This window comes from Podarcis pityusensis, assembly GCF_964106645.2.
Source record: "Podarcis pityusensis genome assembly, chromosome: 6".
NCBI lineage: Eukaryota > Metazoa > Chordata > Lepidosauria > Squamata > Lacertidae > Podarcis > Podarcis pityusensis.
Window position 1 is genome coordinate 82,341,915 of NC_138030.1, and position 22,620 is coordinate 82,364,534.

The following is a 22,620-nucleotide window of genomic DNA, read 5'->3' on the forward strand; positions in this document are numbered from 1 at the left end:
TGCCACTGGTGGAGCTGAGCTAGCTCTGCCTAGTAGTGCACATTGCTGTTTTGTTGTTGTTTAGTCGTTTAGTCGTTTCCGACTCTTTGTGACCCCATAGACCAGAGCACGCCAGGCACTCCTGTATTCCACTGCCTCCCGCAGTTTGGTCAAATTCATGCTGGTAGCTTCGAGAACCCTATCCAACCATCTCATCCTCTGTCGTCCCCTTCTCCTTGTGCCCTCCATCTTTCCCAACATCAGGGTCTTTTCCAGGGAGTCATCTCTTCTCATGAGGTGGCCAAAGTATTGGAGCCTCAGCTTCACGATCTGTCCTTCCAGTGAGCACTCAGGGCTGATTTCCTTAAGAATGGATACGTTTGAACTTCTTGCAGTCCATGGGACTCTCAAGAGTCTCCTCCAACACCATAATTCAAAAGCATCAATTCTTCGGTGATCAGCCTTCTTTTTGTTCTAGCTCTCACGTCCATACATCACTACTGGGAAAACCATAGCTTTAACTATACGGACCTTTGTTGGCAAGGTGATGTCTCTGCTTTTTAAGATGCTGTCTAGGTTTGTCATTGCTTTTCTCCCAAGAAGCAGGCATCTTTTAATTTCGTGGCTGCTGTACAGCTAAAAGGGCTTTCTCAGAAGTTTGCAACTTGGTAAGAAAGGTTTGTTGCTGTTCCGCCTAGCTGCCATCATCACACCAAGTGCTGTGCCAATGCAAATCTTTCGCAAACACTCCTTGTTGGTTTAAAAGTTCATGTTCCCCATTCCAGTAATCCTTCCTCCTCTCATGGCACAGAGCCATGAACCACCAGTGATTTTTTTTTGCAAGGACAGTCATTAGAAAAATTAGTTGTAGAAAGTGAGCATTCTGTGGTCCAGAGCAACAAGCAACGCTATGGAAAGCTGGCTGTTCTTCCATTTCTTCTGTGGACATGCTGTACTTCCCAAAATGGTGAGCCCACACTTTTTAATGTATGAAAAGCTCAACAGTATACTTAGCAGTAATGATTTTATTAATATACCAACTTGTAAATGCCCTCACATCAGATGTCCAAGGGATAAACAACTATCTGACACTTAGAAGACATCTGAAGGCAGCCCTGTTTAGGGAAGTTTTTAATGTGTGACATTTTAATGTATTTTTAATCTTTAATGGAAGCTGCCCAGAGTGGCTGGGGAAACCCAGCCAGATGGGCAGGGTACAAATAATAAATGATGATGATGATGATGATGATTATATTGTAAATGGTAGAGCATTTCAGCCTTATAAATGCTTATACTTGAAGATTACCAATATAGACAGTTATTTTGAAAAATATTGGATTTCAGATGCATTTATTTAACACATTTTTAATGTGTCTTTCAGAGTTCCAACCTTCAAAATGTGTTTTACCAGTTATAGTTAGTTCAAAAACTATAAGGCTATAACAGATAAATATTTTTTAAAAACTAAACGTTAACCTAACATTAAAATGATAGCATCAGCTTACCTTTTTTAAAAAAATAATGGAAAATATTTGACTTGTGTTTGGTTTCAAAGTACAGCTTTATTTATTTACTGTCAGGCTTCAGGGAATTGGCTTCCTTTCCCGTAGCCGTAGATAAGCAGAACAAAGGAAAAGAATTCTTCTTACTAGTTAGAAACTTTAGTAATCACAGAAAGAGAACTAAGAACCCATCTCTTAGTAATAGCGGTGCTCCCAATTAAATAGCCCACCCCCTTCGGTCCCTATGAACATAAGTCACTTCTACGTCTCGTAATCTGAGCTTGTCCCCTCTGTGCTTTCTGTTCTGTGACTTTCTGAGTCCTTCTAGCTTTGGGGAGGGCAGTGGAGGAATGCTGTCTAGAGACTGCGAATCTGTTAACCCTCTCCCTTCCAGTGTTTCTTCTTCTAGGTGTTCACCATCCAGTATATCCCAGCTTCTGCCTTCTGAACTTTGCCCCTCTGCAAACCACTGTTCCCAATCTATACTGTCCTCCTGGGAAAATTCAGGATCTGGATCAGGAGCGGGGGGCGGGGGGCAGGAGGAGGCTCCCACCATTCCTCCTCAGTGCAGTCCTCCACAGCATGGTCCCTGATATTTACTGTGCTTTCAGGAAAATGTGAGAATGTTGATATTGATGGTAAATATAATTGCAGTTTGTCTAGAACCACCTGACATTGATTTTGGGGAAATGATAAGTGATGAGAAGGCCAGATACTTGGAGGGTGACAGAACACAATACAAATGCAACCCTGGATATGTCTTGGAAGGCACTGAATGGATAACATGTCATGGGCAAAAGTGGACATCTGCACCCAGGTGCTTGGGTAAGGAGGCATCTTGACTTTCAATATTGCAAACTCTAAATCAAAATGTGGGGTGTCCAACATAGCCTCTGGAAACTCATCTGCATGCAAAGTTGCTTTCTCCATGTTTGAGGACTCAAACACTCTGTCAAGAATTGGGAACTGCTGGCCTTCTGGATTGTTGTTGGACAGCAACTCCCATCATGATATGAGGTATAATTCAATAATATTTGAGGGATCACAGATCCCTCTTCTTTACACTGTATGGCTACTTTAATTCTGCTAATATGGATCAATGGATTTGCATAATTGGGCAGAATGCTGTAATTTGAGGAAACTAGAGAATTCACATTCTGGATCAGAGTTATTTAGTGCAAACATCGATAGCCAGAGTTGCCATATTGTTTGAGAATTGGACCGGATCTGAATTCACATCCTACCTCCAGCATGGAATCAAGGTGTCACTTTGGGCCAGTTTGCATCTTGGAGCTTTTGTTCCTTTTCTCAAGACTGTGAGGGGGGAAAAAAGAAAAGAAGGGTCACAATCCAATGACATACAGGCCTGTAATCCTATACCCCATCCCAAGGATTAAGCCCATTGCACTGAATGGGAGTTACTTCTGAAGTGCATCTATAGGGTGGTGCTATTAAATACATCCCCATACATTTCAGTGGGTGGGAAGTTAGAGACTATTTTTACTCCCATGTTGACCTTAATGGGTTTTTTCAGGCCTTAAATGGAAGTTGACAGAAACCACAATGAATGACTAAGTGGGTGCAGCAAATGAGTCTGTCCCTATTGTGTGAGGTGATATGAGGTAACAGGTATGAGTTAACCTTGAAGCACAAAGAGGGCAAATGGAATAGGACACACAGAGAAATGAGTCCCAGTGATGATCCCCGCCTCCCTTCCCTTTCTTTCTTTTAGCACCTTGTGGTATCACAAAACAACAGCTAGATGCACAAGACCTGCTCCTGCCTGGGAAGCGAAGACGGTCCCAGGCGATTCAGCATAACCAGTTCCTGCAGTTCCTGTGCAAGGAAGGACATGTCATCACAGCTCCTTCAGTCAGGAAGTGTATTGATGGGCACATGGATTTGCCGTTGTGTATCTCTGGTAAACATGCTGTTCATATTGAAAAATTCCTCAGTGGTTATTTAAATGTTCAAATGGTCTATAACTACCTTGCTTTCCAGTTCAAAAGTGAACGCTTCCAGTGCTGTCTTTCTCATTGGTTCAGAGAGTCTCCAAATTATCTGAGTTGCTGCAGGGTCCCAGTGCTTGTTCTCTGTCCAGTGGACCATAGCTTGATTCTGCTAGAAATCTAGTTTTTATTCATATGACACTTGCACACAAGAACCATGTTCATCTGGGACCAGAGGTGGTGTGTCCAATTTTGCCACCTGAGGTGAAAAGGGAATGTGTAGTCCCTAGACCACCCACTGCACTGCACCCCTAACTTCCGCTGCTGTCAAAATGCCCCCCTCTTGCAAACGTAGCGAGAGCCATAGGTTTCCACAAGATATCCCCACTCATCTTCTCCACCCCAGGGTAAGGAAGACAAGCAGCAGTGCTGTCTGCAAGAACTCAGCCAGAGTCAGGGCACTGTGCAAGGTGTTGCCACTAGTCTTTTCCAACCATAGAGTGGAGAAGACAAAGGGCAACACCACGTCTTGAAATTCTTCCTTCAAAGCTTTGTATTCTGAGGGAATCAACTTGCAGCCAGGAGCTGATTACCTTGGTTGCATTATTTAGATGCCATGCTATTGCATCTGAGTTGGAACTGGCTTTTCCTCTGTTTCAAATAGAGTGGTACCTCAGCTTACAACCACCTTGGATTACAAACACTTTGGGTTGCAGACTCCGCTACACCGGAAGTAGTACCTCGGGTTAAGAACTTTATCTCAGGATGAGAACAGAAATTGCACAGTGGCACGCGGTGGCAGTGGTAGGCCCCATTAGCTAAAGTGGTACCTCCGGTTAAGAACAGTTTCAGGTTAAGAACAGACCTCCGGAACGAATTAAGTTCGTAACCCGAGGTACCACTGTATCTCAAGAGAGAGAGAAATACTCCATCTCGACATGCCTGATTTGAACAAAGGGATTTCAAAGTCCTTCATTTTTGACCTTTGGTAACTGTACTAAGTCACTGTTCTTATTACTTTATTATTTACCAGAAATGGGGAAAAACTGTAGTCACACACCCACTATTGAGAATGGAGACATTATCACCTTATCACAGAAGCAATATGCATCTGGCTCTTCAGTGGAATTCAAATGCCAAAAATATTATGCCATGGAAGGAGAAAATAGAACTTTTTGTAACAATGGGAACTGGACAAAAGTGCCCATTTGTCTAGGTAAGAACTTTCCCCCCTCTGTTTTGATAGAAATTCCATCTTCTGGCATGCACATAGGGTTGCTTCATTAATTTCTTTTATATGTGATATATTTGGGAAAGGTTCAAATAATTGTTTCTCCTTAGTAAAGCACCACCATGAAGCATGTGAGATATGGAGAGGGACAATCCTAGTTCATATCTTGCCTTCAGGCATTATCTTTAGCATGCCAGTATCCTCTCAGCTTCAGTCCCCATTCTGTAAAATATAGGTACTAATCATATGAAAATTAGTTGCTGGAACAACGTTTCCAAGCACAATTCAAAGTGTTGGTGTTGACCTTTAAAGTCCTAAACAGCATCAGCCCAGTATACATAAAGGAGTGCCTCCACCCCAATAATTTAGCCTGGACACTGAGGTCCAGCTCTGAGGGCCTTCTGGTGGTTCCCTCACTGTGAGAAGCAAAGCTACAGGGAGAGGGCCTTCTTGGTAATGGCACCTGCCCTGTGGACCGCCCTCCCATCTGATTCAAGGAAATGAACAGCTATCTGACTTTTAGAAAACATCTGAAGGCAGCCCTGTTTAGGGAACTTTTTAATATCTGATGTTTTATCGTGTTTTTAATATTCTGTTGGGAGCCACCCAGAGTGGCTGGGGGAACCCAGCTGGATGGGTGGGGTATAAATATTAAACTGTTGTTGTTATCTATTTGAAGTACTTTGGAAACTTAACAAGCACAGTGTCTGTGATTGGGAGAACCTGTGGCCTTCCAGATGTTGTTTGACTCCAACTCCCATCATCTCTAGTCAACACGGTCAAGGATGATGGGAGTTGTAGTCCAACAATATCTGCAAAGAGGCACCTTAGCAGAAGCAGAAGAGGAGTTTTACTTGGCCAGGCCTGGTAGACTACTTGCAATAGCCTGGCAGACCAGATTCTGCCTGCAGGCCATAGCTTCTCACATGACTTTAATGATAATTCTGCAAATGCTGTTTGTGTGTGTGAGAGAGAATTTGTTGCTTTTTTCAAATGCAATGGTATGTCAAAAAAATTGACTTGTGTTCCCAAGACTGATGTATATAAAATCTTCCTTTTTGTTTAAGTTTTCCAATATGGCAAATACATACTCTGGTTGCCTTCATGAACAGAATCTATTTGCATCTCATCACAGAGCCCTGTGCAATCTCACTGGCTGAAATGGAAAGCAAGAAAGTTGAGGTGGTGGGGCAATCGGATGAGCATCGTTTTCAAAACTTATATGTACAACGTGGTACTTCTGTTGAGCTTGCCTGTAAACCCGGGCATGCTCCTGCTGCAAATTATTCCCCGTCTGCTTTTGTAATCCGGTGCAATGGAGAAGCAATTGTGTATCCTGAATGTGAAGGTAATTCAATATGGCATTATTTTTTAAATAACAAAATTTATATACTGCTTGATTGTAAACAGAATAATCTCAATAATCACTGGTTAAAGAATACACCAAGTTCTCATTGGGCTGTTTTGTGTTATGTTTGCTTCCTTAGTTTGTTCTTCTAAATCTTTTTTTCCTGCTTCTGAAAACGTGGTGTTCTGTAGCCCTGCAATGGTTATGTGGGCTTCATAACTCAATCCCTGAAATTAAAATCATCATGCATGATGACCTGCGGTTTCTCTTTCCAACTTCTTCAGAACTCATGTCTTCAGTGAAACCTTTGTCTGAACTCCACACCCCTCATCCTTCGTCGAAACAATGACCACATAATAGGTGCATTTTCTCATATTCCTCTCCAGTGACACTTGTCTCTCCATTCCACTTCTTCCTTGTGTCATTGCTATCTTTGCCTTTCTTCTTTCTATCCTGTGCCCCTGTTGAAATTTAAATTGTCTGATTTGTCTTTTTTGCCCTGATACTACTAGATAAATAGATTGGCTTAAAACAACAACAGCTACAACTCTTCATATACAGAGAGAAAGCAGCGCTTCTAATCCAGGTGGTTTTGCCACTTGTTTTTCTGTTTCCATGTCACATGTTTACTTCATTGTTTTTTTAAATAGAAATTACATGTAACCCTCCAAAGGTGGCTCATGGCACTTTTAGACCTCGAAGGAATATATACCATGGTGAGGATCTAATTCAAATTCAGTGTGACAGTGGATTTCATCTAGCTGATGGACAAAATATAGCAGAATGCACAAGGAATGGATGGTCACCTCTACCACAGTGCAGCAGTAAGTGGAATCTGTAGGTCTTAGCACAATTATTGAAGGGTTGATGTACATTATAGTTGCTGGGTTTTTTAGTGGTCTGCATCAGTATGTATGTATATACATATGTATATACAGAGTGGCTTATCCACACCTCCCCTTGTTCTGCTGTTTCTGTCACCCCCTGGAAAGAAACTGCTCTTTAGTGCTCAATCGGAGCTAACAGGATTCTGGGTTTCCCCCAGATTGCCATTTGTTCTGATATATCACTAAAGAGTGGGTTTTCCCTTGGAAGGGAGGGGGGCGAGGGGAAAACTCCTTGGACCCATGCTTAGAAAGTGTGAGTCAACTGGGAAACTGCCAGGACTTGTGCTTTGTAGGCACAGCGTATGTGGATGAGCCATACACACACACACACACACACACACACACACACACACACACACAAAGGTAAAGGGACCCCTGACTATTAGGTCCAGTCGTGACCAACTCTGGGGTTGCGGTGCTCATCTCGCTTTATTGGCCGAGGAAGCCGGCGTACAGCTTCCGGGTCATGTAGCCAGCATGACAAAGCCGCTTCTGGCGAACCAGAGCAGCGCACAGAAACGCCGTTTACCTTCCTGCCAGAGTGGTATCTATTTATCTACTTGCACTTTGACATGCTTTCGAACTGCTAGGTTGGCAGGAGCAGGGACCGAGCAACAGGAGCTCACCCCGTCATGGGGATTTGAACTGCCGATCTTCTGATTGGCAAGTCCTAGGCTCTGTGGTTTAGCCCACAGCGCCACCCGTGTCCCATATATAAATATATATATTTTTAAATTAAATAATTGAGCTGAATTATAGAAATACTTGTGTGGACAGCCATATGTGTAATCCTAGTAAGTGCCATGTAATAGATTCCTTTTTCTGTTTCAATGCATCACGACAGATGCTGCGGGAAAATGTGGTCCTCCACCTCGTATTGAAAATGGAGACTTTCTGGGCACGGCAACTTCGGAATATATGCCAGGGGCGCAAGTACAGTATAAGTGTCAAGCTTTCCACAATATGCAAGGAAATCAATATGTACAATGTGTCAACGGGCATTGGACAGATACACCAACATGCATAGGTACAGGAAATTTCTGTAAATCTTTGCTTTTGCTGTTTCATTGAAGGATATTCTCTAAGTTCAAAAACCTGTGACTTGGTGGCACAAGTGTGATGTCAGCTGGCATTGTTCCATCCCAGATCCTCCCAGGAACTACAGATAGCATTCCCATAAGGCAAAATGATTGGAGTCATGAGTTCCAATTCCTCATTTAGTAATAATAATAATAATAATAATAATAATAATAATAATTTTATTATTTGTATGCTGCCCATCTGACTGGGTTTCCCCAACCACTCTGGGCTGCTCCCAACAGAATATTAAAAACACGATAAAATATCAAACATTAAAAACTTCCTTAAACAGGGCTGCCTTCAGATGTCTTCTAAAAGTCAGATAGTTGTTCATTTCCTTGACCTCTGAAGGGAGGGCGCTCCACAGGGCGAACGCCACTACCGAAAAGACCCTCTGCCACTTCCAGCCACCAGTCTGCATCCCACTAGATGCCAAGGAAATAAACAACTATCTGACTTTTAGAAGACATCTGAAGGCAGTCCTTTTTAGGGAAGTTTTTAATGTTTGATGCTTTATCATGTTTTAATATTCTGTTGGGAGCTGCCCAGAGTGGCTGGGGAAACCCAGCCAGATGGTTGTTTATTATTATTATTATTATTATTATTATTATTATTATTATAGCAAGGGGTTGGACTAGAAACAATTTCCAAGTCCCTTCCACCTCTGTATTTCTGCATCTCCAGTTCACTCTCTGGATCTGTGCACACAGCCAGGCAAATTAGAGTTGCTCTTTTGAGAATGGTCAGTGGCAATGAACATAATATGCCCGCAGAAGGGTCTGGTTTCAGTTAAAATAATCTCTGTGTGCATGGCTTGTAAAGACTTTAGCCTGAGAAGTTGAAGAAATAGTTCTTGGCCAAATGGATGAATAATATAAAAATCCTGCATATGTAGTCTGTCAATTTATTAGTCCATTTCATCACAAGCCATTCATACCCTACAAGCAAAGCATTGTATTCAACTAACTTTCACTTACCATATTTTTCGCTCTATAGGATGCACCAGACCACAAGATGCACTAGTTTTTGGAGGAGGAAAACAAGAAAAAAAAATATTCTGAATCTCAGAAGCCAGAACAGCAAGAGGGATCGCTGCGCAGTGAAAGCAGCAATCCCTCTTGCTGTTCTGGCTTCTGGGATAGTTGTGCAGCCTGCATTCGCTCCATAAGACGCACACACATTTCCCCTTACTTTTTAGGAGGGAAAAAGTGAGTCTTATAGAGCAAAAAGTACGGTAATAAAGATGCTTATTCAATAGATCAGTGGTTCCCAAACTCTGCTCCATGGAGCAGAGCTCCACAAAGCATCTCCAAGTGCTCTACGAAGAGATTGGAAAGGAAAATAAATAAATAAATATTTTTCTTTGGTATAAGGGTGGAGATAGTGCTCCATGGTGAATTTCTCTCCAAGAAGTTTGGGAGCTGCTGCAATAGAATGGCAGGAATTAGATGTAACACGAATGGCAGCTGATACCATAAGTAGCAACCAAGTGTCTGTTGTCCCCTACACAGCTGATGAAGCAAAATATATGATGTGATCTGATCTGATTGATTGATTGACTGTATATCCCACTCTTCTTTGCATACCCAGGCAGAATAATAAATAAATAAATAAATAAATAAATAAATTTCTTGTTTTTACCATGCCCATCTGGCTGGGTTTCCCTAGCCACTCTAGGCAACTTCCAAGAGAATATTGAAAACACGATAAATTATCAAACATTAAAAACTTCCCTAAACAGGGCTGCCTTCAGATGTCTTTTAAAAATCAGATAGCTATTTATTTCCTTGACATCTGATGGGAGGGCCTTCCATAGTCCGAACGCCACTACCAAGAAGGCCTTCTGCCTGGTTCCCTGTAATCTCACATATCAAAGCAATACTATAAGCCTCCAAATTTCTTTCTTCCCTGCCTCACTTTGTAAAGTGTGTTCTCCCGAAAATGAGAGCACGTGTTGCGGTGGGGTCTGCCAGGCCAACCCTCTGTTGCCAGGCAGGTAAAATGATGATGGCCTGGGGCGATGATTGGATGGTTGGGTTGCTGGGGCAAATTGCATGTAGCAAGTTGGTGGGTGGGACCAAAGGCTTTAAATATTGGGGCACTCAGCTTTTGCTTTCTCTTTTGCTGAGTGCATCGGATCACCCGCCCGACCGCCCTGGTTTCCAGTTCACCTTGCTAATGGCGGTGTGGAAGGGAATTCCGTTAAAGGAATCCTGGGACTTGCCACAATTTCGTCCAATCCCTGAAATGGGACCAGGGCCCGCAAGCCTTGGGGAGCAGATTGGGTGAGCGGTGAGGGACTGTCGCTCAGCTCAACTGATCCCCAATATTGTTTTCCCTTCACTGGCTTCCGAGGGAGTTCGGAAAGTCAGTTCTGTCCCAGGCGGGGGGACAGATAGTCATAACCAATGCCTAAGCAACCACTCACAGATTATGTATTTTAATAAAGCTGTGGCCAAAATTATGCCAAAAACCTTAAACAAAAATTATGTGTGATTTGTGAATTATTTTGAGGGGTGGCTTGGGGACCTCCACACGCAAACCGACTTTGAATTGGCTGCCTCTGAAACTTTCTACCAGATGAAAAAGGAGGGAGCAGTTCTGCATATAAAACACTCTGGAAATGTTTTTATGCCATTTAATTGTATTCATGAAGACCGCATGTTATATAACTCCCTTTCCAGATTCAAGATGTGGAGATCCCCCTGCAATTGCCCATGGTGAGGTAAATAATAGATCCCAGAGAAAGTATCTTTCTGGTGAAAGTGTGGAGTATCATTGCCATGAAGGTTTTGAACTTGGGGAATCAAGTACTTCAACATGCGAAAATAGGGAGTGGTCCCCACCGCCAACTTGCAGAGGTAAGAAAATACATTTATGATATAATAATAATAATTTATTATTTATACTCCACCCATCTGGCTGTGTTTCCCCAGCCACTCTGGGCAGCTCTCAACAGAATATTAAAAACACAATAAAACATCAAACATTAAAAACTTCCCTAAACAGGGTTGCCTTCAGATGTCTTCTAAAAGTCAGATAGTTGTTTATTTCCTAGACCCTCAGAGCTCGACCTCAGCTTCCATTCAAAAGTGGAGGGTAACTATATACCTTTCAACTGTGCACCAGGTCATGCTACAGAAGGACCACGGAATATTACATGCCACAAAGGAAAATGGTCGGAAGCTTCAACCTGTGAATGTATGTTGCATGTTTTGCCTGGGTAACAATTCTAAAGGTAGTTTGCTTCTGGGAACAGAGCAATTCAAGCACTGGTTTGAACAGCAAGGGGCATAGTGAACAAGAAAGTTCATCTCTGTAGATGTTTAGGCTCAGAAATGTGATTCTGCTTAAATCCTTTACAACTCCAGTTAAAATGATCTGGGGTAGAAAGGCTTGGAATGAACTCTGGCGATACCTTGGAGAGTTCTGCTGATCAGCTATGTCAATACAGTGCTACATCGGTTTACGAACTTAATCCGTTCTGGAAGTCCGTTCTTAAACCAAAGTGTTCTTAAACCAAGGTGTGCTTTCCCATAGAAAGTAATGGAAAATGGATTAATCTGTTCCAGACGATGATAAACAACCCGTAAAACAGCAATTGAACATGAATTTTACTATCTAACGAGACCACTGATCCATAAAATGAAGGCAATAATCAATGTACTGTACTATAAAATAAAATAAATAAGACAGTATTGTAGATGATAATTTTTTTTAAAAAAAAAATCCTTACCTACACTGATGATAGTCAATGTTTGGAGGGGGGGCTTTTATCCATGTCTGCAGTCACACAATCAACCAAGACCTGTACTGGGTTCCACACAGTCACAAAAATGAAGGCACCAGCCACAGTCACAAAAACAAAGTCACAAGCCACAGTCACAAGTCAGTCCCATAAAACGAAGAACAACAAGTCACAGTCAAAAAAATGTAAAAGCCACATAAACAAAAACGCAGAAATATAGCAAAAACAAAAGCTCCAAATGTCACCTCTGTATTGTGTGGGTGCTGGGGACTCAACAGGCAGCTTTACCTGCAGCAATTGCATGTTGATTGCCCTCTTAAAAGACAAAGTCCAGCAACTGGAGGAACGTGTAGCTACGCTCCAAAGAATTAGAGAGCTGGAGCTCTTCTTGGAAGCAACAGAGCACACCGTCTCCACCAAGGAGGAGACAGGGGACTCCCCTGAGAAGGACACTAGTTCACCAACACAGGAGCCAGATATATGGAGAAACGTGACTCAAAGAAGTAGGAGGCCCAGGGTTCGCTCTGATTGTTTAGAAATACACAATCGCTTTGAGGTCCTCTCCCCTAGCATGGAAGACGAAGAGCAGACTCCATTTGAGGATCTCTCCCTCATTACAGTTGATCAGGTATATGAAGACGAGCAGCAAAGTCAGTCCTCAGGGAATGTGCAGGCGACCTTGGAGCGGACAGCTCACGGAAGAACCCCGACCAAACCTAAGAGGAGGCGTGTAGTGGTGATAGGGGATTCCCTACTGAGGGGAACAGAAGCAGTGATCTGTGGGCCTGACAAGATGTCTCGGGAAGTGTGCTGTCTCCCCGGGGCTAAGATCCAAGATGTAACTGAACGACTGCAAGGAATCATAAAACCCACTGACAAATACCCCTTCCTCTTGGTTCATGTGGGAACCAATGACACTGCAAGCAATAGCCTCCAGAAGATCAAAAGAGACTACGAGGCTCTGGGCAGGAAATTGAAGCAATTAAATGCACAAATTGTGATCTCATCTGTCCTCCCAGTTGAACGACGTGGCCCAGGGAGAGAGGGGAAAATAGTGGAAGTGAACAGCTGGCTTCGCAAATGGTGTAAACAGGAACGGTTTGGATTCTTAGATCACGGACTGCAGTTTCTTGAAGATGGACTTCTGGCAAGCGATGGGCTGCACCTCACAATGGCTGGGAGAAATGTTTTTGCCAAAAATCTCAGAAACCTCATCAGGAGGGCTTTAAACTGACTAATGTGGGGGAGGAAGACAGTGCTCCTGAAGGTAGGAGTCTATCAATTGATGAAGATGATCATCCAAATGTCATAGACCAAATGGAGCAAACAGCACACAGACCTAGTGGTGGGAGGAAAAAATCCTTAAATAAGAGTCATGGGGGAATGATTAATGGACTTCAATGTCTGTACACTAATGCGCAAAGCATGGGAAATAAACAAGATGAGCTTGAGCTCTTGGTACAGCAAACTAAATATGACATAATAGGCATCACTGAAACCTGGTGGGATAAGTCCCACGATTGGAATGTAATAATGGGGGGATACAATCTATTTCAGAGAAACAGACCAGACAAGAAAGGAGGAGGAGTGGCGTTATATGTCAGGGATGTGTATACCTGTGAAGAGATCCAAGATTTAGAACCCCAAAGCCAAAGTGAGAGCATTTGGGTCAAAATTAAGGGAGAGAAGAATAACAGTGACCTCATTGTGGGAGTTTACTATAGATCCCCAAGCCAAACGGAGGACATAGATGATGCCTTCCTGGAACAGATGGCCAAGCATGCAAAAGGAAGGGAGATAGTAGTAATGGGAGACTTCAATTACCCGGATATTTGTTGGATGTCAAACTCAGCCAAGAGCATAAGGTCAAACAGATTCCTCACTGGCCTTGCAGACAACTTCATTGTCCAGAAAGTGGGAGAAGCAACAAGATGAACAGCCATTTTAGATCTGGTCCTAACCAATGTTGATGACCTGGTTAGTGGGGTAGAAGTGGAAGGATCATTAGGCGCGAGTGATCATGCTCTTCTGAAGTTTACTATACAGCGGAAAGGAGCAGCCAAGCATACTAGGACTCAATTTCTTGACTTTAAGAAAGCTGACTTCATAAAACTTAGGGAAGTGCTGGGTGAGATCCCATGGACAGTAATACTAAAAGGAAAGGGAGTTCATGATGGCTGGGAGTTTGTTAAGAGGGAGATACTAAAAGCACAACATCAGGCAATACCAATGAGACAGAAACATGGAAGGTGCCTAAAGAAGCCAGGGTGGCTATCTAAAGAACTTTTAACTGAGTTAAGATTAAAAAAGGATGTGTACAAAAAATGGAAAAGGGGGGAAACCACCAAAGAGGAATTCAAACAAATAGCCAGCACGTGTAGACACAAAGTCAGAAAAGCTAAAGCACAGAATGAACTCAGGCTTGCTAGAGAGGTTAAAAGCAACAAAAAAAGGCTTTTATGGGTATGTCCGTAGCAAAAGGAAGAACAAAGAAACAGTGGGGTCACTCAGAGGAGAAGATGGTGAAATGCAAACAGGGGACACAGAAAGAGCTGAACTCCTCAATGCCTTCTTTGCCTCAGTCTTCTCCGATAAAGAAAACAATGCCCGACCTGAAGAATTTGGAGCAAATGATTCAGCAAAGGAAACACAGCCCAGAATAACTAAGGAGATAGTACAAGAATACTTGGCTAGTTTAGATGTATTCAAGTCTCCAGGGCCAGATGAACTGCATCCAAGAGTATTAAAAGAACTGGCAGATGTGATCTCAGAACCACTGGCAGTCATCTTTGAGAATTCCTGGAGAACAGGCGAAGTCCCGGCAGACTGGAGGAGGGCAAATGTTGTCCCTATTTTCAAAAAGGGGAAAAGAGAGGACCCAAATAATTACCGCCCAGTCAGTCTGACATCAATAGCAGGGAAGATTCTGGAGCAGATCATTAAGCAAACAGTCTGTGAGCACCTAGAAAGGAATGCTGTGATCACCAATAGTCAGCATGGATTTCTGAAAAATAAGTCATGTCAGACTAACCTGATCTCGTTTTTTGACACAATTACAAGCCTGGTAGATGAAGGGAACGCAGTGGATGTAGCCTACCTTGATTTCAGCAAGGCATTTGACAAGGTGCCTCATGATATTCTTGTAAAGAAGCTGGTAAAATGTGGTCTTGACTATGCTACCACTCAGTGGATTTGTAACTGGCTGACTGACCGAACCCAAAGGGTGCTCATCAATGGTTCCTCTTCATCCTAGAGAAGAGTGACTAGTGGGGTGCCACAGGGTTCTGTCTTGGGCCCGGTCTTATTCAACATCTTTATCAACGACTTGGATGATGGACTCAAGGGCATCCTGATCAAATTTGCAGATGATACCAAATTGGGAGGGGTGGCTAACACCCCAGAGGACAGGATCACACTTCAAAACGACCTTGACAGATTAGAGAACTGGGCCAAAACAAACAAGATGAATTTTAACAGGGAGAAATGTAAAGTATTGCACTTGGGCATGAAAAAATGGTATCCCAAGTGTTAAGACATGCCTCTTTCCAGTCAGCCTCAGATGGGGAAGGGCAGCAATAGAGCATGGAAACTGTCTCTCAGACTGTGCATTTTGGGCTCAAAGAAGACTTGAATTGTATAGGAGAATTTCAATATTGTAATGTACTAGCAGGGATCGAAGATGGGTTTTGTATGCACAATGCGCCACGTTCAATCCCTGGCATCTCCAGGTGGAGGCTAGGACAAACCACTGCCTGAACTCCTGGAGAGCCTCTACCAATCCATATGGACCAGGGATGGGGAACTTGTGCCCCCCCGATGTTGTTGCACTTCCCATCATCTCTGACCATCAATCTTGCTGGCTGGGGATGATGGGAGATGTAGTCCAACAACATCTGGAGAGCCACAGGATCCCTGACACAGATAAAATTGATCTAGGTGGACCTCAGTGCTTTTTGTGTTCCAGGCAGCAGGGAAAAAGAGTTGCCATATGCACCTTCACTTACCCTTAAATGACCCAATACAGCTGCCATTTTCAGGGACTTTTCTTCCTGGAGTCATTTACAAAAGTGTAGCGTAGGTGGTTTCCCACGAGGCAAGACACAGTGATAACAACAAGAACCTTTATTGAACTAACGGAACTGGACAACAGGGGCAAAGGAACTGCTTATGTACATTTCTGAAGGTCTGGGCCACTCCCACTCCCAACGTGATTGGCTGCCTAAACTTCCAAGCTGTGAATTATGACTCAGAGTTTAAGGGCCAATGGCAGAGGCCTAAATCCTGAAATGTTCTGTGATTGGATATCATGTATTGAATCAGAACATAGGGGCTCAGAATTCTTAGTCCAGACTCAAGCTCAGGTAAACACAGACCACTGAATACATAACAGAAAGCACACACTTTTGACCTCTAACTTTTATAGCTAAGAATGACAGCACTGGGGTTGCAAATAGCCATAGCTGTCAACTTACAAATTTGAAAATAAGGGACCAGCAGTCTTGAAAATAAGGGACCAGCAGCCAAAATAAGGGACCTGCAGCTCACCTGTTCCAGGCACTCCAGTCTTCCTGTCCTCCTGCAGTCTGGTCAAACTCATGCTGGTAGAACACTGGAGAACGCTGTCCAACCAACTTTGTAACCAGAGGTTCAACTGAATAGAATCTGAATCCCATGCACCACAAGGCCTATGCAGCCTCAACTTAAGATGGCTCCCCAGACTGGCTTTGCACTGCAAAGTCTGCAGCAGCACGTGCAACAAAATGGTGTCCAGCATTCAAAAACCTCCTCAGCTTGCATTAACTAGCCACACACAAGGCATGCAAGCTCCACCCCCCATTCATTCTTAAACTTTTTATCGGGTGAGCAACACAGCCAAGCAACACAGTTGGAGCCTCCCTCCTCCCTGGCCGGCAGGGAGGGAGGGAGGGAGAGGAGCTGCTTCCTTTGAAATTTAAGGGACATCATTTAAGGGACATTTAAGGGACATCCATCAATAAGGGACAGCAGCAGGACATGGCGCTGGAATAAGGGACTGTCCCTTCAAATAAGGGACACTTGACAGCTATGCAAATAGCAGGCTTGAGGTTGCAAGCCCACAAGCATGTGCTCTTTTCTCAGCTTCCCCCGGTGCAGGTTTATTCTGCGTCAAACAGGGCTCTTTCCTAAGTCCACGTGTTTATGGTTACAGCTGGGTAGCTAGGAGCCTACACCCTCGATGGGGGTTGGAGACCAGCAATTCTCACAGTTAGGACAGTATCCTCTCTTATGACATCTTTTGTCCACTCTCAGAATGTTGGAACAAACTGGTAGGTGCTATTTTGTGGGAATAGAATGCATTTTCAAGGACTGAAGTTTTATCTATCATTTCAGATGTAACATGCCCTCCCCCACCCCGGGTTTCTAATGGTCAGATTATGACTGCTCTCAAGGAAAGGTACTTGCCTCTTGAGAAGGTGCGGTATCGCTGTCGCCAAGGGTACAGCCTTTTTGGAGCTTTTACAGTAAAGTGTGTGAACAAAGAATGGACAGAATCACCAAGATGCATAGGTATTTGGTGTCCAATTTTAAAAATACAGTGGTACCTCGGGTTACAGACATCTCGGGTTACAGAAACTTCAGGGTCCAGACTCCACTAACCCAGAAGTAGTACCTTGGGTTTTTGAACTTTTCCTTAGGATGAGAAGAGAAATTGCGTGGTGGTGGCAGTGGCAGTGGCAGTGTGGCAGCAGCGGGAGGCCCCATTAGCTAAAGTGGTACCTCAGGTTAAGAACAGTTTCAGGTTAAGAATGGACCACTGGAATGAATTAAGTTTGTGACCAGAGGTACCACTGTATTCTAAAAGAGAGGAATATAACATCCTTCCTTTTAAAAATAAAGTTGTATGTTAAATTTTGCACTGTGCGGATTCTTGCATAGGCTTGGACTGTCATTTATTATTTACCTTCTGCTAATCTCTGGGCTATGAGGAATATACCAGAGGAAGTCAAGACTGAAGTGTATACTATGGGAAAACGAAGTCGCGCAGCTCTCCCACTGCTAGCGGAGCGCTGCGCGAAGCCCAAAGCTTGGGGCGTGCTGAGCTCAGTGCGCCCCAAGCTTCTGGGTGCCGGCAATCTCTCCGCTAGCCGTGGGAGAGCTGCGTCTCCCACGCTAGCGGATAGCTTCCTGAAGCCTGGGGAGCCAGAGGGGTCGGTGCGCACCAACCCCCCTCGCTCTCCAGGCTTCAGCGAAAGCCTGCATTCACCCCATAGGACGCACACACATTTCCCCTTCATTTTTGGAGGGGGAAAAGTGTGTCCTACAGTGTGTGTTCTGCTCCCAACAGAATATTAAAAACACGATAAAATATCAAACATTAAAAGCTTCCTTAAACAGGGCTGCCTTCAGATGTCTTCTAAAAGTCAGATAGTTGTTCATTTCCTTGACCTCTGAAGGGAGGGTGCTCCACAGGGCGAACGCCACTACCGAAAAGACCCTCTGCCACTTCCAGCCACCAGTCTGCATCCCACTAGATGCCAAGGAAATAAACAACTATCTGACTTTTAGAAGACATCTGAAGGCAGTCCTTTTTAGGGAAGTTTTTAATGTTTGATGCTTTATCATGTTTTAATATTCTGTTGGGAGCTGCCCAGAGTGGCTGGGGAAACCCAGCCAGATGGTTGTTGTTGTTTTTTTTTATTATTATTATTATTATTATTATTATTATTATTATTATTATAGCAAGGGGTTGGACTAGAAACAATTTCCAAGTCCCTTCCACCTCTGTATTTCTGCATCTCCAGTTCACTCTCTGGATCTGTGCACACAGCCAGGCAAATTAGAGTTGCTCTTTTGAGAATGGTCAGTGGCAATGAACATAATATGCCCGCAGAAGGGTCTGGTTTCAGTTAAAATAATCTCTGTGTGCTTGGCTTGTAAAGACTTTAGCCTGAGAAGTTGAAGAAATAGTTCTTGGCCAAATGGATGAATAATATAAAAATCCTGCATATGTAGTCTGTCAATTTATTAGTCCATTTCATCACAAGCCATTCATACCCTACAAGCAAAGCATTGTATTCAACTAACTTTCACTTACCATATTTTTCGCTCTATAGGATGCATCAGACCACAAGATGCACCTAGTTTTTGGAGGAGGAAAACAAGAAAAAAAAATATTCTGAATCTCAGAAGCCAGAACAGCAAGAGGGATCGCTGCGCAGTGAAAGCAGCAATCCCTCTTGCTGTTCTGGCTTCTGGGATAGTTGTGCAGCCTGCATTCGCTCCATTGCTACCGTGGAGGGGCGAGGGAGGTATGGCGGTGGGGGCAGATGTTATAGGCGAAGGGGATCGAGATACGGATATGCTCGTACCCCTTCCAATCTGCGCCCCATCCCGAGAGACGAGGGTAGGGTGAGCAAGGAGTACTCACCTCCTTCACTGGTGCTGTGCAATGCCAGGTCTATAGGCAACAAAACCGCTACCCTGCGAGATTTCTTCACCTCGCAGGGGGTCGACCTGGCTTGTGTGACGGAGACCTGGGTGCGCGAAGGGGTAACTGTTACCTTACGAGAGATGGCGCCCCCGGGTTTCTCCGTCCTCCACCAGTCACGGACTGTGGGCCGGGGGGGAGGGGTGGCAGTATTAATCCGGGAAGATTGTTCTTTCAGGGCTCTACCTTCGCCATCGATCCCCGGCATTGAATGTGTTGGCCTAGTGTGGGGCTCCGAGGAGAGCTTGGCTGTCTGGCTGGTGTACCGGCCACCTAGCGCACCATCAGCCACCCTGTCAGGCCTGCTGGAGGCAGTGGCCGGCTGGGCCTTGGAGTTCCCTAACCTATTGGTATTGGGAGACTTCAACTTCCACGCTGATGCCACTCCCTCCTCACAGGCTCTGGACCTGGTGTCTTCCATGGCGACACTAGGGCTCTCCCAGTTTGTTTCGGGCCCCACACATCAAGCAGGCCACACGCTGGATTTGATCTTTGGCGCCGGTATAGATGTGATCATGTCTCCTTCGATGAAGGTGCCATGGTATGATCACTACGCTCTGAAAGCCAGGATTGACTTTCCACCCCCACCCTGCTTAGGTGGCGAGCCGATTTGGGCTCGCCCGCAGAGGCTGATGGACCCTGATAGATTCCGTCAAGCCTTGCGGGACCTTGCTCCCCCTGGCGACTCATTGACTGAGCTTGTTGAGGGCTGGAATACCCAGCTCCTGGCAGCCATCGATGAGATCGCACCTAAGCGCCCTCTGCGACCCCGCAGAAACCGGGCTCCCTGGTTTACCGAGGAGCTTCGGAAAATGAAGCGGGACCTCAGACGGCTAGAGCGAGTATGGCGGGGTGCCCGTGACGGAGCCTCAAGAACATCTTATAGGGTTTTTATGAAAACCTATGAGATGGCAGTGAAGGCCGCTAAGAAGTCTTACTTCTCGGCCTCCATTGCATCCGCTAGCTCTCGCCCGGCGCAATTATTTAGTATAATTCGGTCTTTAACGTCCCTTGAAGGACAGCCAAATTTAAATAACAATCTGACACACAGCTGTGAGGCATTTGTGAGCTTTTTTGAGGAAAAGGTCCTGTTGCTCCGCCATGACCTCCCTGCCAATTTGGACACAATAAAGGAACTGGAGGCCCCTCGACTGTCCTCGGGTCCAGTATTGGACCACTTTGACCGGATATCTCCAGCCGATGTGGACAGATTCCTCCAAGCTGGAAAGCCCACCACCTGTCCTCTTGACCCGTGCCCGTCATGGCTGATTAGAGCGTGTCCAGACGAGGTGCGGGCCCCCCTGGGGGATATTATCAATTTGTCCCTTGGCACCGGGACATTCCCAGGGGAACTGAAGGAGGCAGTGGTGCGTCCGCTCTTAAAGAAAACATCATTAGATCCCTCAGATCTATCCAATTACCGCCCGGTCTCGAATCTTCCATTCCTGGGTAAGGTGATTGAGAGAGCGGTTGCTGAACAGCTTGGTAGGTTTCTGGATGAAACATCTGCTTTGGATCCATTCCAGTCCGGCTTCCGCGCTGGTCATGGGACCGAGACGGCTCTGGTCGCCCTAACAGATGATCTCCGCAGGCAGCTGGATCGAGGTGGGTCGGGGCTGCTGATTCTTCTAGATCTGTCAGCAGCCTTTGACATGGTCGATCACGAACTCCTGGACCACCGCCTTGCCGACGTGGGGATCCAGGGCACAGTCCTTCAATGGCTGCGCTCGTTTCTCTCTGGTCGGGGACAGAGGGTGGCGCTTGGGGGGGAATTGTCATCGCGCCACTCCTTGGTGTGTGGAGTGCCTCAGGGTGCGATTCTCTCTCCGATGCTTTTTAACATCTTTATGCGCCCCCTCGCCCAGCTTGTCCGGAGTTTTGGGCTGGGTTGCCATCAGTATGCTGATGACACCCAACTCTATCTGTTGATGGATGGCCATCCTGACTCGGCCCCAGACACACTGACCAGATGTCTGGAAGCTGTGGCTGGATGGTTACGTGGGAGCCGGTTGAAGTTAAATCCTTCGAAGACAGAGGTCCTCTGGCTGGGTCGGGACGATATGGGATTGAGGGGGCAACTCCCATCTCTTGCGGGGGTGCAATTAGTGCCAGCACCGTCCGTTAAGAGTTTGGGTGTAATCTTCGATACCTCCCTTTCTATGGAGGCGCAGATTACAGCTATAACAAAGGCGGCATTTTTTCTCCGCCAAGCTAAGCAGTTGGCCCCTTATCTCTCTCGCCCTGACCTAGCCACTGTGATCCATGCGACGGTCACCTCCAGACTGGATTATTGTAACTCGCTCTACGTGGGGCTGCCCTTGAGACTGACCCAGAAACTCCAGCGGGTGCAGAATGCCGCGGCGAGACTCCTTATGGGGTCTTCGCTGCGAGATCACATTCATCCGGTACTATACCAGCTGCACTGGCTCCCGGTGGAGTACAGGATCAGGTTTAAGGTGCTGGTTTTAACCTTTAAAGCCCTATACGGCCTAGGACCCTCGTACCTACGGGACCGCCTCTCCTGGTATGCCCCACAGAGAAACCTACGGTCTGCAAATAATAACATCCTCAAGGTCCCAGGCCTCAGAGAGGTTAGGCTGGCCTCAACTAGAGCCAGGGCCTTCTCGGCTGCGGCTCCAATCTGGTGGAATGCTCTGTCACAAGAGACTAGGGCCCTGCGGGACTTGACATCTTTCCGCAGGGCCTGCAAGACAGAGTTGTTCCGCCAGGCCTTTGATCAGGGCGCAGCCTGACTCCCTCCTCTGGCAACCTGCACAGAACTTTGCTTAATTGGTTGCCATCAATTTGATTTAATTAATTTTTATAATGAAATATTTTTAGATTGTGTGATTATTTGATTTTTTGATTATTTGATTGTTGTTAGCCGCCCTGAGCCCGGCTTCGGCTGGGGAGGGCGGGATATAAATAAAATTTATTATTATTATTATTATTATAAGACGCACACACATTTCCCCTTACTTTTTAGGAGGGAAAAAGTGAGTCTTATAGAGCAAAAAGTACGGTAGTTTTTCTCAGAGGAGACTGATGGATGGGACTACATTATGAACCTCAATTGATTTCAATGGGTATGACTAACTTTGGGCACAACCCAAAAGTTTTATTTGTCAAGTGAACTCCTCATTGTCAAATTAATCTCTATGATGACATGATTTGTGCTTTTTTGCAGCTCCTTGTATAGGAACTGAAGAAGATATGAATCAGAACAATATCCGACTGAAGTGGAGATACAGTGCAAAATTATATACAGTATCTGGAGACGTGACAGAGTTTGCCTGCAAATTGGGCTTTTGGCCAGATCCAGCGTCTCCTCCCTTCAGAGCCTTATGCAGAGAGGGCAAATTGGACTATCCAAGATGTATCCCTCTACGTTAATTGCAGTTAAAGCACAATAACAAAAAATTCAGCAC

At 44.9% G+C, this 22,620-nt stretch overlaps 1 protein-coding gene across 1 annotated transcript; it reads left to right on the forward strand.

Moving 5' to 3' along the window:
• Window positions 1-806: 806 nt before the first annotated feature.
• LOC308479773 (complement factor H-like) lies at window positions 807-17,613 on the forward strand. The gene is made up of 9 exons (XM_081010627.1): window positions 807-946; window positions 2,136-2,306; window positions 3,214-3,402; window positions 4,464-4,646; window positions 5,797-6,009; window positions 6,660-6,833; window positions 7,741-7,923; window positions 10,661-10,837; window positions 17,095-17,613. The coding sequence occupies exons 2-9, from the start codon at window positions 2,171-2,173 to the stop codon at window positions 17,358-17,360; spliced, it is 1,521 nt and encodes a 506-aa protein (XP_080866753.1). The 5' UTR covers window positions 807-946; window positions 2,136-2,170; the 3' UTR covers window positions 17,361-17,613.
• The last annotated feature ends 5,007 nt before the right edge of the window (window positions 17,614-22,620 follow it).

Excerpts from the sequence above, each read along its gene's own strand:
- LOC308479773 (XM_081010627.1), top strand. The coding sequence starts at position 2,171 with ATGATAAGTGATGAGAAGGCCAGATACTTGGAGGGTGACAGAACACAA. Across the intron at positions 3,403-4,463 it reads TTTGCCGTTGTGTATCTCTG|AAATGGGGAAAAACTGTAGT; the intron begins GTAAACATGCTG and ends ATTATTTACCAG. Across the intron at positions 4,647-5,796 it reads AAAAGTGCCCATTTGTCTAG|AGCCCTGTGCAATCTCACTG; the intron begins GTAAGAACTTTC and ends ATCTCATCACAG.